The following is an 18,669-nucleotide window of genomic DNA, read 5'->3' on the forward strand; positions in this document are numbered from 1 at the left end:
AGAAACATGCATGTACATTTCATAGGTAACAATATGCAAGTCCCTATGCAACAAGGATGTATTAGCTTACATGAACTGTAAGCATTATGCATACATTTTTACAGCATTTAATATGAGCAATACAATTGTACCTTGATCATTCATGTTAGTTCATATCATAGTGCATTAACAAGGGTTAACAGATCAAAATTCAAACAATTTAATGTTGAAATTAACATACTAACAATGAACAATACTTCCATAGCATTTATTGACCTTAGTTAATGTTACAAATGGAATCTTATTGCAGTGTTACAATTTCATACAAATCCAAACAGTCTGCTTTTTTAGAAGGAGATTGTCTAATAAAAAACGAATGCGTTTTTGCTTTGTTTGTTTCTGTCGGCAGCATGACGATACAGTTTGCTTTCTCACATCACTAATTTTATATTTGCAAAAATTAATTACTTAATAATGATTTGGCAACAAGTATTGTAGTGCTTTGTATTCATATCGTTTCGCTGGCATGTTTTAAACATCTAAAGTGTCAGCGCTCAGTCTGTGCAGCGTGTGCTCTCCGTTCAGCACACAGCCTCACGTGGTAATGTAAACAACACGTGAGGTTTTTTTTCCGCCTCTAGAGGCGGCTCTCGTGCTATATAATGCCAGCAGAGCAGACCCTTCTCAGAGCTTTTACACTGTGTAATAACAGCGCACCCTTCTCAGCCACTCCAGCAACGGACGCAACACAGGAAAACTATCGGTGAGCATTTTTGCTGATAACCGATTGTTCCACCAATCAACTATCGGTGCCGATTAATCGGCAAAACCGATGAATCGGTCGACCTCTACTTCTAAGAAACGGTTTGCCTTTCCACATGCTAGAGAGCCACAACAGAGCCCGATCTTGCGTCACTGTATACGTCTCATCTTTCTCAGCAACGCTAGCAAGACAGCGGGAAACATAAACATACATACCAACTTGTTCGAGATGCATCAGCGCTGCGCAAACCGATCCGCGTATGATATCAAAACACTGCATGAGTGAATCAAAAGCATAAGGAGTCATGTGCTCTCGTTGGACTCGTTGTCATACGGCGATCGGTCTGCACAGCACCGATGCATCTCAAACAAGCCTTCCATCAACCATGGCAAACATTGCGTTACTATTGATGCTCATGTCTTTGCGATCCTACATCGGCATCAAAATACAGTGAATCCAATGCATTCGTGCTGCTCACCGTAATTTGTATAGACGGAGATCACAATCGAGCAGCAGCTGTTAGCTCGATTAGCTGCTATTTAAAAAATGGCGGTCACAATTTTGTGTTAGTCTTGTTGGTCACGGTAACCCCGCCCCAGCGCCTGACGCAATCGGTTCTTACTTCTAGCCCAGCAATGGTTTGGTGCTACTTAAGAACCACTTCTCCTGGTTCGGAGCTGGTGCTTTGGGTGTGGAAAGACAAAGAACCGATTGGAAACTAGGCTCTGGCTCCGAACTAGCACCAGCATTGCCTTGGTGGAAAAGGGGTATCTGAGTGAAAGGCGGAGTCCGGCAGCGTGCGCAAAGTACCGGTACTAATACAATTTCATCTAGTACCCAACTTACCCATTCGACTAAAAATATTGAGGTCGACTAATTTACAGCGTCGACGCAGTCGATTGTATCGACCAATCGCGACAGGCCTAATTTGAAAGCCGATAGCAGTATATATTGGCTAATAAATTTAAATCCAAATGTAGATTTTTTTTTTTTGAGTAATCCAAGCACCACAAAATGAAAGTAATGTAAAGTAATTTGATTACTTTTGGAGTGCTTTAATAAGGTGACATATGTAAATATTCAGGTAAAAAGTGGCTACAGTATGGTTTTACAAATGGTTTTATTTTATTTTCTTTAACGTACAATATTATTTAAAAAAGTCTACACCATCTACATATAAGTCTATTTTTCTAATATACATGTTGATCAAGGCCGTGATCTTTCTTAATTTTTCACAATCTTTCATTGACTGACAATGCGTATCAATAGTACGAGTGTGCAATCTCGTGGAATGTATGTGCATATGCTACGCAGTTTTTCGCGTGCATATGATACGCACTTTATGGCGTATTATACGTACGAACTCCCTACCGTCACCCTACCCAAAAGCGTGTCATATGCACGCCATAAAGTGCGTATCATATGCACGCAAAAAAACTGCATTCCACGAGATTGCACACTCGTATTATTCATACGCATTTTCGTGAGATCGGGGACAGTGCACGTTAGTGTTGGGAGTTCCACTTTATCTGGGCTATCTTGTTAATTTCTAGATTTTCCAGCTCATTTTCCGCTAGAAACTTACATACAACTGCGATCATATAAAATATGGAATTTTAAATCATAAATAAACACAACATTTTACCTAACATGATTTCTGTGCTAGTCGTACCTGTGAATGTTTAATTTGGATGTTGAGTCGTTTGATAAAGAAAGCATCTTCATAGGAATCGATGGTTTGCGCTACAACTATGTTGTTTCCCTTTTCCTCTTTGAAAACAAAATAACTGAAATTTCCAGACATGAAAACAGTTTTCCCCTCGGGAAGGATCGTAATTGATAACTTAGCTGCGTCTCAACCTGCGCCTGAGGAGAATGATTGTAGACAGGTGTTATTTGTTATGTGAGTCATGACTGGCAACAGAACCAGGAACTATAATCAATTATTTGGTTTTAAATTAAATCATTGTAATCCCAAAAGTATTCAAATTTTTTACAAAATGTAACTGTTTTCTGATTACTTTGTTTTTTTACGTAACTGTAACGAATTTCGGTTACCAATTTTTTGTATCCTGATTACGTAACGCTGTTCTATGTATTCCGTTACTCTCCAACCCTGGCCATGGATAAATAAAATGGAATAGCCATATTGTTTATGACAATAATACGATAAATAGTTTGATAAGTTCTAGTTATTAATAATGCATCAATGTTTTTGAAAAATAAATATTAAAATGAATATTACGGTTTCAAATAACAGCATTGCTGCTTAAGCTTTGTGTGCTGTAGATGAGAATGAACACTAGTAAACTGAAGCGCTGCCGCTGTGTTAGTGGGTTCATTAACTCAATGAAACCTATACGAGGCTCAACTGAAGGAAATAATCCATTATTTATTGGCTTTAATATTTTGGCCTAATTTTCTTATCGGGTAGATAACGATAACATTAAAAATTAACATATATCTGCCGATACTGATGGTGGCTGATATATTGTGCATCCCTAATAAATAGCAATTGAATTTGGGCTATGTTGTTAATTTCAACCTTTAATATTATAGTAATGTAATGTGTTAACTGACAGGGTTCCCTTCCCTGTATAGTTTACAGTAGGGCTGCACGATAAATCAAAATTATGAAATTGCAACGGTTGGGATTTATCTTAAATGCTGCTTCATCTGAAAGCACTTTTGAGTTTGAGACTCTTATAACGTTCATTTGAAAAAGAAACACATGAAACAAATGAAAAGCAACGTTCATTTGAAAAAGCAACACATCAAACATCTTTCCAAACATGAGAAGCATTTAGTCATGTTTAATCAATCAAAGTGTTTCAATGAATTATGTGTGCTATTGTACTTCTGTGGCACATAATTAGAGTACCCTGTGCGAGAGCGCCCTCTGGCTTGCAGATAGAGTAGCATTTACTACTGATCACAGCCGTGCTGCACTGAGAAGCTGCGCATGCAATAATTGCAGCCTTTGCCAAATCGCGTGCGGTTTTATTGCGATATATCGTGCAGCCCTAGTCAACAGCATTAGTTGAGAGATTGTTTTCCTTAAGAAAAATTGACATACTGTACCTGATATGAGTTTTCAGAATGTACTTGCTGCACAAACTGCCACAGACTTCTACAAAAGTTTGCAGTTCTTGAAACAAAGTTGTTTGCGGTCCAGCCAGAACTCACTGTTGAGGAGCATTAGAGTCACTGGACTCACCGGCTGTATGCTGGAAGGGGGTCCACGATGATGCTTTTCCTATTAGATAAATATCCGTGGACAAAGTTTGTGACTTTTGTGATTTGTGATGTGGAAAAAAGTAATTGCAACCTCAAGCTAAAATGTGTTCAATGTAATGAAGTGCACTTCTGCTTAAATGTTACTGTAACTGATGGCTGAAATCACTCTTATTTCAACAGATTGATCTGTCCCAGCTTTCACCAGAGGAGAAGTGGAGGTCTGTACCTTTCTTTATTGTTATTTAATTATTATTTGAAATATATTCACACACACAATCATTAATATGTATAGTTTCTGCAATTAGATTTATATTTATTTTACAAAATATTTATTAAAGGGCAGACTCCGGTTTGAATCCAGGCTCCAATCCTGCTTAGCCAGGAGGCCTTTCTGTGCGGAGTTTGTACTCCCTGCAGGGTTCCCACACTTCTTCAAAGTACTTGAATTTCAGATATTGTGGGTTCAAGCACTGGAAAGTATGTGAAAACAAACATAGATGCTTGAATTAAACATGAACCAAGGTTCATACAAGGTGCTTGAAGTACTTGAATTAAAAGTCCTGGAAAACCCCTGAAACAGCCATATTTATGACGAGGTACTAGAAAAGGGCTTGAAATATTGAAAGACAATATATACGAATTAGTGTTTAATTTTGTCGAGAGAAACATTCTTCTTGTGCTGTAGTCTGTCTGAAATAGATAGAGGCATTCACATGGTTATAGGCTTTAAATTGCACATATATTTATATTAAGTATATAATACAGCTTTCATTCTTCAGGTCAATCATATTTTTTATGGGGGTCATTTGAATGAGGTAAACTATATCTTTTCATAGTATCCTTTCAATGGTTAAGGGTATTTCTTAGGCGTTGTTCGAAGTTAAAGGTGCCCTAGAATGAGTTGAAACAATATTTTAAATAGTTCTCTGATATCTACCTAGAGGGTATGTGACTTTATTTAACTCTCTCCAGTCGGCCGTCGTGCCAGCGTGATTGGCTTGCTTTTTTTCTTATCAGTACCAAAGAGACTCAAATAACTGTCTTTAATCATTCAGGCAAGTGTTATACATCATTATAATCTGTTAAGTGTCAACATTTTTTTATGTACAGTCACAATAAAAACAAAATGTTTTGCTTTTTGCAAAATAAAGAAAACAAACATGATGCGCGATCTGCAGCCTCTCTGTCAAAGATGTTCATTCAGATAGTCTTCAGAAAAGGAACTCTAGCTTAGGGAAAACTTGTCTCACAAACATGAGACCTACCATATGTCTAAAGAAACGTTGAAATGTCAGGTTTCAAACAATGTAAACCAAATCGAAAACAAATATTCTGTGTTAATGTAATCTGTTCGAAAAGAGTGATGTCAGTCACCCACGAGCCACTTCATTATCAGGTAATGCGACCACGCCCACAGATCGCACGCTCTTTCAGATTCAAATACTGATGATCCAGAGTCGACATCCACACATCAACTCATACAAACATCTAGTGAAGCGCTGTAATGTTACTTCAGCTACATCGTTTTGAGACAAGTTGAGGAATAATTAACCTCATGAAAAGCTGTTCATGTTCTGTTCAGACTGAGCAAAGGATTCAGGGCTGATTGTAAGGTAGGCCAAGTTTATTCTGTTAGCATCTGGGATTATTAAACGCAAAAAGACCGTTTTGTAACACTCTCATTTTGTCACATATATAAATGAGGGAGATCCGTTTATCCCAGAGCAGAGAAGAATATATTTAAAGGGTTAAAGAGTAAATATCCCAAACAGCAACAATATCACCAAACATACATTCAAAGAAATGGAAATTCACAATTCACATCTTGTTAGAGCATTTCAGCCCAACCACAACATGTAGAGTTCACTCAGAAATAAAGTCCATTTCTCACAACTCCCACCTAGTCAGGTAAGAAGTGTGCATCTTACCCCATCCCGACAGTTCAATGGAAGTCCACAAAAGTTCAACATAGTGTCCCAAATTATAACCAAACGACAGTCCAAATAATCGAGGGTGTGGAAGAAAACCATATAGTCCAGATGAAGCGTCCTTGCTTGACGAATGAGGCCAAAAGAAAACCCTCTGAACAAATATGCAAAACATAAATCAAAATATGCAATTGAATGCAGAAAACAAACAAAGTTACAAAATATACACAACTTACACTGAGCTGTAGAACCAAAGAGGTTCCTCAATACAGGGTCCCATGCATCACAAAGTTGAGCAAACACTCAAAGCCATGCCAATAGAGTGCCGAAGTAATGACGTCACTTTGTAGTCCAAAACGCGGAAGTGAGTTAGCATTTTAGCCCTACCGGTTCCCTCGCCCTAAAGTCTATGGGTTTTTTGAATGGGTTTTTGCTAAATCGCCTGAAATAAGGTCTGTGGTTAACAAAGCCTCTAAATATTTTCACGTTTTGATCTATGACATAAAACACATTAGTTAAAACCTGCTTGTGATTTTTTTAATCTTTATTGTGTCTTAAAAACGATGGTTGCTAACAAGTTACTAAAAGGGACTAAATCCTTTGGCGGGGACTTTAGACGTCATCGTGACAAACAGGCAATCTCTCACTAGCCCGCGTTTCAGCCTTATGAAGAACTTATGTGGCGTGAATAAATCGCGCTATTCGTGTGAAGATGGATTCTTGAACATTTGGAGTTTACTCTCTTCACATGTTCGTCTCGTTTGGAAATGACTGACATGGGCTGTGTTTACACGTCTTTTTGTGTTAAAATCTACTGTTAATGTGTGACAAAACGTAGTTTTAAGACTTTTTCAGTCGATAATGTAGTTGTTTAAAGCTCAAATCTGTGGTTTATTTGTAAGAAGATTGCCTATTTAAAAATTTTATCTGGTGTTTTCGGAGTTGTGAGCTCCAGTGAGTCAGCGGCGGTCAGCGCTTGTTTACCGGCGAGAGTAGACTTTCCTCGGCTAGTCCTTCTGACGTCTGCCGCTGGCTCTGTCTCTGTGGCGTCTCCAGCTATAATTAGTCTTGTGGAGATTTAACGGCCCATATTTGCTCTCATGGATCTATAATTTGTTCCCTGGCAAATCGTTTAGGCTGAGGGCAAAGTGAAGTTTCATTACTTGTTTATTTTTAGGCTACAACTGTACGTTACCGTTGTAAGTTAGCCGACTAGCACTGACTTTGAATGTTTGACTGAATTGTTTGCTTTATTTCATGTGTAGCTTATTATACAGGGAGTGCAGAATTATTAGGCACGTTGATTTTCTGATCATATTTTTTTTCAGGCACATTTGACCAATTCCAAACCACAGTAATCCTAATAACTACTATTGATTTAGTATTTAATAATGTATAAGTGATATATAATTGTTTATGAAGGCTGGAAATGAAAATCCCCTTATATTCAGGTGTGCAGAATTATTAGGCATGTTTTCTTTTACAGATAAATTGAGCCAAAAAAGAGATTTAACTCAGACTGAAAAGTCAAAAAGTATTAAATGCCCATGAGAAGGATGCAATACTAATGCAATACTAGACATTGCAGTTAAGGCATGACCATTGGACAGTGAAATGCTCGTTGGGTCAGCAGGATCTGACAAAAACAGGTGGTGAAGAAAAGACACCTGTTAACTGCAAAAGAATGAAGAATTAAGGTGAAGAATTAAGGGTGAAACCATCAGGAACCCTTTAGTCTCCAGCGCCACCATTTTCCAAAGCTGCAACCTACCTGGAGTCTCCAGAAGTGCAAGGTGTCAGGATCTCAGAGACTTCAGTTAGGTAAAGAATCCTAAAAAATTACCCCCACTAGATAAGAATCACAAGCTGAAGTGTTGTAAAATACATGAAGAAGGTTTTTTTTATAGGCTTTATGGACAGATAGGTTGAGAGTGACTCTTGAAGGACCAGCACCACATCCTCTAGTACCACTGTTTGAAGAATTCATCTTCCAGAATCTGGCAGTACGTTTTGGGAGTTCATTTTAGTCCATCCTGAAGTCCGTTTTGCAGAGATGGACTAAAAATGAACTCCCAAAACGTACTGCCAGATTCTGGAAGATGAATTCTTCAAACAGTGGTACTAGAGGATGTGGTGCTGGTCCTTCAAGAGTCACTCTCAACCTATCTGTCCATAAAGCCTATAAAAAAACCTTCTTCATGTATTTTACAACACTTCAGATTGTCAAGTCAAGTCAAGTCAACTTTATTTATATAGCGCTTTTAACAATGTAGATTGTTTCAAAGCAGCTTTACAGTGTTAAACAGGAAAATAATGCAGCATAATTTTATTCAGCTGTATAGCCATTCTGGAAAAATTTCAAGTATCATACAGTGACAGTGTGGGCTTTAGATCAATAATTTGATCAGTAATTTAGTTTAAATGGTTAATTTAGTTTATTATTTAGATGTATTTCGATGTTTAGTTGAAAAATTTAGTGTCCCCAACTGAGCACGCCAAGCCAGAGGCAACAGTGGCAAGGAAACCAAAACCCCATTAGGTGACCTAATGGAGAAAAATAAACCTTGGGAGAAACCAGGCTCAGTCGGGGCTCTTATCTAGTGGGGGTCATTTTTTAGGATTCTTTACCTAACTGAAGTCTCTGAGATCCTGACACCTTGCACTTCTGGAGACTCCAGGTAGGTTGCAGCTTTGGAAAATGGTGGCGCTGGAGACTAAAGGGTTCCTGATGGTTTCACCCTTAATTCTTCACCTTAATTCTTCATTCTTTTGCAGTTAACAGGTGTCTTTTCTTCACCACCTGTTTTTGTCAGATCCTGCTGACCCAACGAGCATTTCACTGTCCAATGGTCATGCCTTAACTGCAATGTCTAGTATTGCATTAGTATTGCATCCTTCTCATGGGCATTTAATACTTTTTGACTTTTCAGTCTGAGTTAAATCTCTTTTTTGGCTCAATTTATCTGTAAAAGTAAACATGCCTAATAATTCTGCACACCTGAATATAAGGGGATTTTCATTTCCAGCCTTCATGAACAATTATATATCACTTATACATTATTAAATACTAAATCAATAGTAGTTATTAGGATTACTGTGGTTTGGAATTGGTCAAATGTGCCTGAAAAAAAAATATGATCAGAAAATCAACGTGCCTAATAATTCTGCACTCCCTGTACGTTTTGTATTATTGATCATACATAAACTTGCATTTAACAAAAAGAGACTGGGTTGTGTTTCATGTCAATTATTGTTATTATCACAGTAATAATCATATTGTCTGAAAAAACATGAACAAAAGATAAATCTCAGAGAGGCACGCATAAACAAAATTAGTTTCTAACATTTTTGGAAAAAACGAATGGGCAATATTTCTCATGAAAAAGTGGATAAGTGTTCATACACAGCGCAGATCATGATGAGCGAGCGTGCTTTTAAATAAAGTTTGAGGAAGCTTGATGATGACGTTGATCTGCGACCATGGTGTGCTGTAGTCCGTTTATAGCCTACCGTTAGCATTTAATATCTGACGGCTTTATTTGGGCTTCAAAATGTATACATTTTGGATTAACTTGTAAAGATTATCTTGGTAGACAAAACGTGTAAGAGTCATAACTCTTTGTTGAACACAGATCTTATTTTTTGCGATTTTCCAAAAGTCTATGGGGAAAATGAATGGCTTTTTGATCGAGGGAACCCATGCGCCGCTAACTTCCGGGTTGGCCTACAAAGTGACGTCATTACTTCGGCACTCTATACCTCTCCAAAACAGTCTTACTTGTCCCTCTTAAAAGGATAACCTGTCCTTCAGAAACCTCCCTAGATCCCCCTTGAGGTGGGGAGGAGCATTACATCACATGACATGAAACAGCTTCTCAAAACTGTTACAGTTTAAATATGAATCCTGCTGCAACATAATGTCATAGCGGTGTACTTGCCTAAACAGACTTGCGTCTATGCAAGTGATGCAAGCCAAATGCAGTGCTCTATTGAAAATGAATGTATGTATGCAGTACCAAATTGCAATGAAGCCACACACACACACACACACACACACACACACACACACACACACACACACACACACACACACACACACACACACACACACACACACACACACACACACACACACACACACACACACACACACAGGTTGCTAGGTTACCATAGCAAATAGGCTCACCCCAGAAATTATATATTATTTGTTAGTAGCCTAATGGTAAATGCTGCTGGTGTAGAAATCTACATAAGATATTTACTTTGTCAGGGTTAGATTACAGCATGAAACCTGTTGTGCATAATAAATTAAATTGCTTTTCCTCTTCATTTTAGTTATGCATTATTTGTTTTGGTTGTTTAAAAACACAGATTTTTTTATCCGATTAATTGATTAAGTGCTAGATTAATCGATTACAAAAAGAATCGATAGCTGCAGCCCTAGATGCAAGTTATTAATGTTTTAAAATTTCACATTTAAAGAAATCTGGTGTTTGATCATGTCTAAATGTATTCAAATGCAAAACCTAAAAATAAGTAAGCAGTTATGATCTGCAATACTTTTTTTGAGCAACTAGACTAGATACATGTATATTGATTAAAGAGCCATACAGACATCTATAGTGGGTAAACCATGGCATTACAAATGAAAGTAATTATTTTTCCAGACACATAATGACTCTAATTTGCATTGAATTTCTCCAGTTTAACATTAATTACTACACTAATTGTAATATAAATAAGAAAAAATATATTAGAAGTATTTCTTTTTATTTAAATGGAATCATTAAATGGTCATTAATGGACCATAATTATTGCACAAATAATAGGCCTATTTAGTACCAAAAAAGATCTCCTCAAAATATTCAATAAATATTATTAAACTAAAATATAGAACATTTATTTAATTGAAAAATAGTTACGGTGTATGGTCACATTTGACCACCAATGAGTACAAATGTAACCAATAAGTGAGGAATACCTGAGGGCTAAATACAAGAAAAACATTAACATTAATGTTAAGATGTTGCAACTCCATCACTCTCCATAATAAAATGAAACTGTAAATGTGGTTGACGTAATAATCAATGCACACTATGCTGTACTGTTTACCAAAATTTGCTGCAAACACCTGTATAGTGAAACTGTCGTCTATCCATTCAAATGTATTGACCCAGCACTAGAAGTATTGAGAGCTTCGTGAACCACGTGACCGTGCGCGCCGCCGGGAGATGAGAGCATGTCGCCTCTGGCTTTAACTGTTATGACATATTAGCGCCAAAACGCTATTTATTGTTGGAATTCCGAATTAAAACTTTAAAAAAATGTAAAAGCTTATACTTTGCTTCATAACAAAAGCAGGTTTGGCGTTTGAGGTTTGAGAGCGAGAGACGCACGTGAGTGACAGAGAGACGGAGGGAGAGCAGGGAAAGAAAGTGCAGCTAAACGTGTTTTAAATAGGGTAAAAAAAAAAAAAAAAGAATAACGACACGCAATATGTGGCGGCCGGTGTTGATTCTGTGGCGCACCGTCACAAATTAGTCTATGTGTGGGAAACACTGCCATTAGTCAAAAGTATTGTGGACACATATCTATAGTGTTTTGAGGCCTTAATTTAATTTATTTATTTTTCCTCAAAAACCATGCATAAACATTTTTCTCTCAAAAATACAAGCATGTACATACATGTTGCTCTCATATAATGGTAGCCCAGTTTGTGCTGAATACAGTGTAATTACACTTTTGCCATTAGTGTTCATAAGCAACTGAAAAAAATACAAATGTCAGAGCATGTCAACTTCTAAAGGGACCCAAAACAGCTCAGACTCCAAGGGGTTAAGGGCAAAAAATGTCCAGATATGGTTTTACAGGTCCATTTAGAACCCTAGAAATTGTCCCTAGAATTAAATGGTCTGTTTTTGCCTTATTTGGAAGGGTCATGAATAGTAATGTGGAGTTTCACTGCGGCTAATTTCAGCAGCATCAGTGACAACAAACACATCATGACAATGGAGAGGTTATGCATCCAACCTTATGTTTGGTCCTGTTTATAACGAAGATGCAGATTTTTAGGAACAACCAATTGTTTTGAGATTGGAAATGGACGCTTCTGAGTGGTAAGTTTAGTCTTTATTTTCAGTAAGAACCTGCAAAACGTAACGTCAGTACTATAACTTCAGCCTACATGTGAACTAGCATATAACATTAACTTTACACGTTAACTCATAACGTCAGCAGTCACAACTTTGTTTTTAGCATTGTACAAATATTTTAATTATTGTAATGCGTCACCGTATGATTTTACAATGATAGCGTCTTCACTTTGAATCATGAACTCTAAACAGCGAACTGGGTAGCGAACAAATTCACTAGATGCCTTGTCAAATAACTTTAGTTTCAACTTAAGTGGTGGAGAAGGTGATGTTAGCTAGAAGTATCCAGTGAGCTATAAGCATCTAAACTAACGTAGTTAGCTCCTGAGTTATGTGTTGATGATGAAATATAGGCTAAATTATAATTCTATCTGACAAAAGGGATTGCCATATGTTTCTACAGTTGTATTTTGTAGATTTATATGACAACACTGGCAGGAAATATTATTAACCTTTGTCATTTGACATTTGTAATGTGTATGCTACTTGGAGTTTCCTATTGTTACTGTACTAGCATCTTGCGTTGGATCTAGACAACACGGGATATCATCGTTAAAGGGATAGTTCACCCAAAAATGAAAAATCTGTCATCTACTCACCCTCAAGTTGTTCCAAACCTGTATGAGTTTCTTTGTTCTGCTGAACACACAAGAAGATAGAGTGAAGAATGTTTGTAACCAAGCAGATAGAGCAACTATTGACTACCATAGTAGGAAAAAAAATACTATGGTAGTCAATAGTTGCTCTATCTGCTTTGTTACAAACATTCTAAAAATACTTTATAACAAAATAAAAAAAACAGTACTGATCCACGAAAATGTGCTAAATTAAAAACATATAAATATTAAAATGAGAAGTTCTAACAGAACAAATTGTTCAGAAAATAATTTAAACTCAAATTTGTTTCTTTACCTATAAACATGGATGTACATTTCATAGGTAACACTATGCAAGTCCCCATGCAACAAGGATGTATTAGCTTACATGAACTATATGCATTATGCATACATTTTTACAGAATGTATTAATATGAGCAATACAATTGTACCTTGATCATTCATGCTAGTTCATAGTGCATTAACCAAGGTTAACAGATAAAAATAAAAATTCAAACTCAATTTAATTTTGAAATGAACATACTAACAATGAACAATACTTCCACAGCATTTATTCACTTTAGTTAATGTTACAAATGTTACCATTTCATATAAATCCAAACAGTCTTTTTTAGAAAGAGATTATCTAATAAAAAACGAATGCGCTTCTACTTTGTTTCTGTTGGCGGCATGATGATACAGTAGGATGTACTTCTGTCGGCAGCATGATGATACTTTCTCACATCACTAATTTTATATATGCAACATTTGGGTTGCGTGTGTTTTTATCACATTGATTTAACTGCTTGAGGTACTGCTAATGTTGGCGTCCTCTCAGCCTCGTTGACAAACATACACACTGCTGTTCTTTACCTGTTAATGCAGCATCTAGTCAAGAAATGAATTACTTTATAATGATTTGGGAACAAGTACTGTAGTGTTCTGTATTCGTACCATTTCGCTGTCGTGTTTTAAGCGCGCATTTGATGTGTCAGTACTCTGCGTGCAGCGCCACGCGCAGCCTCACGTGTTAATGTAAACCATGTAAACACAAGGCGTTTCGTTTTTTAGTTCGTTTTTATTTCGCCTCTAGAGGCCGCTCTCGTGCTATATAATGCCAGCAGACCCTTCTCAACGCTCTCGGACTGTGTAATAACAGCGCACCCTTCTTAGCCGCTCCAGCAACAGACGCAACCCGGAAAAACTATCGGTGTGGATTTTTGCAGATAACCGATTGTTCCACCAATCAGCTATCAGTGCCGATTAATCTGCAAAACCAATGAATCGGTCGACCTCTAATCCCGACTGTTGCGTAACAGTCAGTGTTATGTTGAGATTCGCCTATTTTTCTGTGGTGTTTTTCACGTACAAGATTTACATATGAAGGAGGAAGCAATGGTGTTTGAGACTCACTGTATGTGATGTACATCTACTGAAATCTTGTTATTCAACTATGCCAAGGTTAATTAAAATTTTCATTCTAGGGCAACTTTAAAATAATGTCCTTGTTTAAAAAAAAAAAGAGATAAAAGCGAAAGTGGTCATAATATTGTAGGGGTGTAATGGTACACAAAACTGATGGTTCGGTACTTACCTCGGTTTTGAAGTCACGGTTCGGTACAGGTTCGGTACAGCAGTTTTACAAAATTGCTTATTATTTATTTTTATTAAACAGTGGTTTACTGAAAAAAAAGTGTCCTTACATGAATTAAATTATAGCTAAAAGTTTACTGAAGATATTGCGGTAAACTATATAGGGAGCCCTTACTTGCACATTAATATTAAAGGTTAACAACATCGCCCAAATTCAGTTGCTATTTATTAGGGATGGGCATTTTTGTCAATTTCTCATTTCGATCATCGATAGGTCTCAAAAACGTGTACTCGGGGGCGGTGCATGTCCGTCATTGAGATAATGAAAATACTGTTATGAAAATGGTTGTTGACAAATACAAACGTGACATGAAAACAGGTATATGAAAACATGAACATATAAAACAAAAAAATAACTGCTAGATTATGATGCATAAATGTCTTTGAAAAAGAAACATCTTTATAAAATGACCGTCTCAAATAACCAAGTCAGTAATATCGAGCATTGCCTTTGAGCTGAAACTGTGAAATAACACCACCCTGCAGAGCTTGCTAGCTGGTTAATAAACTCAACCAAACGCACCCTATATCAATATTAATATGAAGATTATTATGAACCTATTACGACATTTATCAACACAAAAGGACGTGAATGCGCACGTGAACTTCAGCGTGCTAGATTTTACAGGCGAAGGGTTTGAAACGGAACATTTTGAATGTGCTCTTCCCTTAACAACGCTGATACACGGACAACGAAAGCACACAGAAAATACATTTTATTAAAATCATGTTCTCATTATAATGCTTTGACAGATTGACTCTGCACATCAAGCACCTAATTTTATTATTCATGATCGAAGCGTTTACAGACATCACTGCGCGTTTTCAAACTCATAACGAAAAACAACTTTAAATAAACTAGGTCTACTGTTAAAAAATATGAGAACAGTATAGCACTGCTGCATTACTAATTTCAATGATTCTGAGAAATAAATAGCCTATCTAAAAAGAATGACTGTCTCTAAACCATCATGTCGAGCATGAAATATGCGTTTGAGCTGAAACTGAAGAGAATGAACAACAGCCGGTATAACGGCAGCGCTTTGCTAGATTAAGCTCAACCAAACGCTTCTTATATTAGATTAATCAGATAGACAACATAAAAGTAATCTTACAACGTGCATTAACAGGTTCAGTAGAATATAATAAATATATAGACTAATATAGTGCATATATTTAGTGAAAGAGTTGATTTATCTAGTAAACTAACTGCTGTGGACACTGAATGACTGCCTGAGGTAAATGTGATGCTACATGACATTGTTTAGTTCACAAGCAGTTATATTGAGGTCTTTCTGCCGTTGAAACACTTATTGAGCGTCTGTAAGTTGTAATCAGTGTTAATTTTGACAGCATATTTTGATTTAGTTTTAGTCATAGTCTTTTGATTAAAATGCCATTTAGTTTTAGTCATATTTTAGTCACAAAACGGCATTTATCGTTTGAATTTCCTGATAAAATGGACTGAATACTTAATATGTATGTGTGGGAACTCGGATTGAAGTGTGTCCGTGCTTAAAACAAGCCGACTGTAAACTGTTAAAGATTGCATTCGTAAACCGTTCGGTACACGTGCACCGAACCGAAAGCCCTGTACCGAGACGGTTCGGTACGAATACGTGTACCGTTACACCCCTATTATATTGATATATATAAGACAAGACGATACAGAGAAAACTTATAATTTTATGTCATCTTACCAGAGCATTCGAATGCATGAATATTTTCATAGTAACATGAGCCGACTGGAATGAAGAAAGTGATCAGCTTGACTGATATTCGAAATAAGCAAGTGTTGCTTTGTTTACGGTTTCATACCTGGGTATGTTTAAGGGTAAGTAAGCGGATAACCTCAACTTTTGATTTCAAAACGGAGGTAAATTTCAGGTTATGTAAGTAGCCATAGCAACTCACTCTTGAACATAACCTGCTCCGGAGGTTATTTTTGCAACAGGGCATTTTCTATGCGATTATGTATTTCTATAATAAAAAAACATTCATGATATATTGTGAAAGCAATTCGTATGATTTTGTACGAATGACCTAATCTCAAACACCGCCCCTAAACCTACCCATCACTGCAGTATAGACAAATCGGACGAATTAATACCAGTGAGGTGCTACGAATTAGCCACCTCGTACAAATACGTATGAATTGATCATGAGATGGCATTGGATATTCACAATGTAAATCAGCATTAAACAAAAGAAGTGGTATGACGCAATTTATCGTAGAATCCATTTCCATGGTGATTCGTCGCTCTGTTGAGAATGTCTTGTGTGTTAACCGTGAACACACTCTGGGCTGGGTGAACTCACTCACAGACACGTTTTTGGAACCAGCATACCTCAAGTAAGCAAGGTTTGGGTTTATTAACCAAACTGACCAAAATGAATCAAAATTAACTAAACTATTAGTCCTAGTTTCAGTTTCCCTTTTTGAAAGATTAAAATAGACTACTGATACCTGCTGATATAGACAAATATTTACTTACACGCAGGTGCAGAATGCACATGCTAGTTGACAGTAGGGGTGTAATGGTTCTCTGTAAAAAAAACAAATCATACCATTTAGGGATGCACGATATTGGATTTTTGCCGATATCCGATATGCCAATATTTTTCAACTCATTCTGGCCGATGCCGATATCGATACCGATATATGTTTATTTTTTCCATTTGTTTGGAAACCACCATTTTGAGCAAAAAAAAGTTTTTTCATTCTGGTTTCAGATTTCTGAGGTCTCCTTACTAAAAGGATACTTGTTAAAAATAAATTAATGTTAATAAAGTTCTTTTTTAAAATAACAGTATATTAAAAGTGCTGAAAATAACAATAATAAAGTCAGTAATTTTTCACCCCAGACAGATGCAGTTGTAACCTAAATATTTTATTTTTTTATTTAAAGTTTGTTCACATGAAGTGGGGGTGGCATGGGATCAGTTGATGCTGTATTTAGCTTCAGATAAAAACATTCACGGTTATTTTAGAGCTCCTTGGATTATTTTTCATCATCCATTTCATAAAATTGTATTACAGATTAATAAACTGTATGTAAAAGTATTTAATTTACAAGTGTCATGCTTGTGCTTTGACATCATTACTGCTTTATTTATTCAGAAAAAGAAGTAACTTCTATTTATTTGTGTATTCTACTTTTCATTTTATTACTGTAACAACAGCGCCTCCACTAAATAGGCTATATATAACATTCTCCCGCTCGGGCACTAGGACCTGGAGGAGCTTCAGCTGCTGTAGAGGCTATTGCGTGTGCTATAGAGTGGGGAGACGCGATTGTGCTTGTTTTGGGCTAGTTCTGTTGTGAAAACCTGGCAATCCTGCGTTGATTCACACATTCAAGGCAGCATTTAAAAACTGACAATATAAATCACCATACATGCAATGCATTTGCTTGTTTTCACTTGAAGAATGACCACACGGCTGACGTGATCTTATCGCTATAGAAGTCCTTGCACACGTGAGTTATTGCAGGCGCATATCAACACGTTATCATATCGGCAAGGCATATCGGCATAATTTTTTCATATCGGCCAATACCGATTTTTATATTTTAAGTGTTTATCGGCCGATTCCGATGTCGTGCCGATAATATCGTGCATCCCTAATACCATTCTCCACCCACGGTTTGGCATGCACTTCATCCTAAATCTGACGAAGTAAAACAGACAGAGTTCAGATAATGTATGTTTCTGTTGATGCATTCTGGCTTCCCAATACATTACAACAGTGATGATCAAAAACGTGGACAGAACAGTCACTGTAAACTTTGTTCAATGGACTACTTGCACTGAGCTTTGCAACACACTTCCGTTTTGATATAATACATCTCACTCATCATTGGTTATGTATATTTCCATGTACATGTAGTCATTGAGTTGAATAAATGGCAACTAAAATTAGTGTCTGTAAGAAGATTTAAAAATCTGGACATTTTCAGATACAGGAGAAGAGATATTCTGATAATTACTGTGTAAAGAATTTTCCAAACTCAACGGAACGTGTTGTTTTAATCCAACCAAGCCAATCTAAGAAAGCAGCGGCTGGTAAACCAAGCGGCTTTGGCATTTTCACCACAGGGTGTCAGTAGTCGTCTAAATTAGTGATCGCGATGCTGAAGTGTGCGAGACCTAATGGATGCAAACCTTTATTTATTTGTATTAAATATTTTAATAATTTTTTTATTGTCAATCATTTTACTGTATTTGTTTATGCCCAAAATGCTTAATTAATAATTAAAGTAGTTGACTGTCATTCTCCTCTATATTGTGTGCGTTACTGTGTAGGATTAATTAAATATTAACATTGTTACATTTATTTAAAGGCCCCCTGAAATCAAAAT

The 18,669-nt window shown here is 36.7% G+C and overlaps 1 protein-coding gene across 3 annotated transcripts in view; it reads left to right on the top strand.

The window, feature by feature from the left end:
* The window catches only part of rnf121 (ring finger protein 121), an 89,100-nt gene that overhangs the window by 11,087 nt on the left and 59,344 nt on the right, over window positions 1-18,669 (top strand). For all 3 annotated transcript variants that reach the window (XM_079835673.1, XM_079835674.1, XM_079835675.1), the window contains exon 2: window positions 4,160-4,197. In XM_079835673.1, the coding sequence (XP_079691799.1) occupies window positions 4,160-4,197 (38 nt within the window). The remainder of the gene's footprint in view (window positions 1-4,159; window positions 4,198-18,669) is intronic.

The sequence above is a fragment of the Gobio gobio genome, assembly GCF_949357685.1.
Source record: "Gobio gobio genome assembly, chromosome: 14".
Taxonomy (NCBI): Eukaryota; Metazoa; Chordata; class Actinopteri; order Cypriniformes; family Gobionidae; genus Gobio; species Gobio gobio.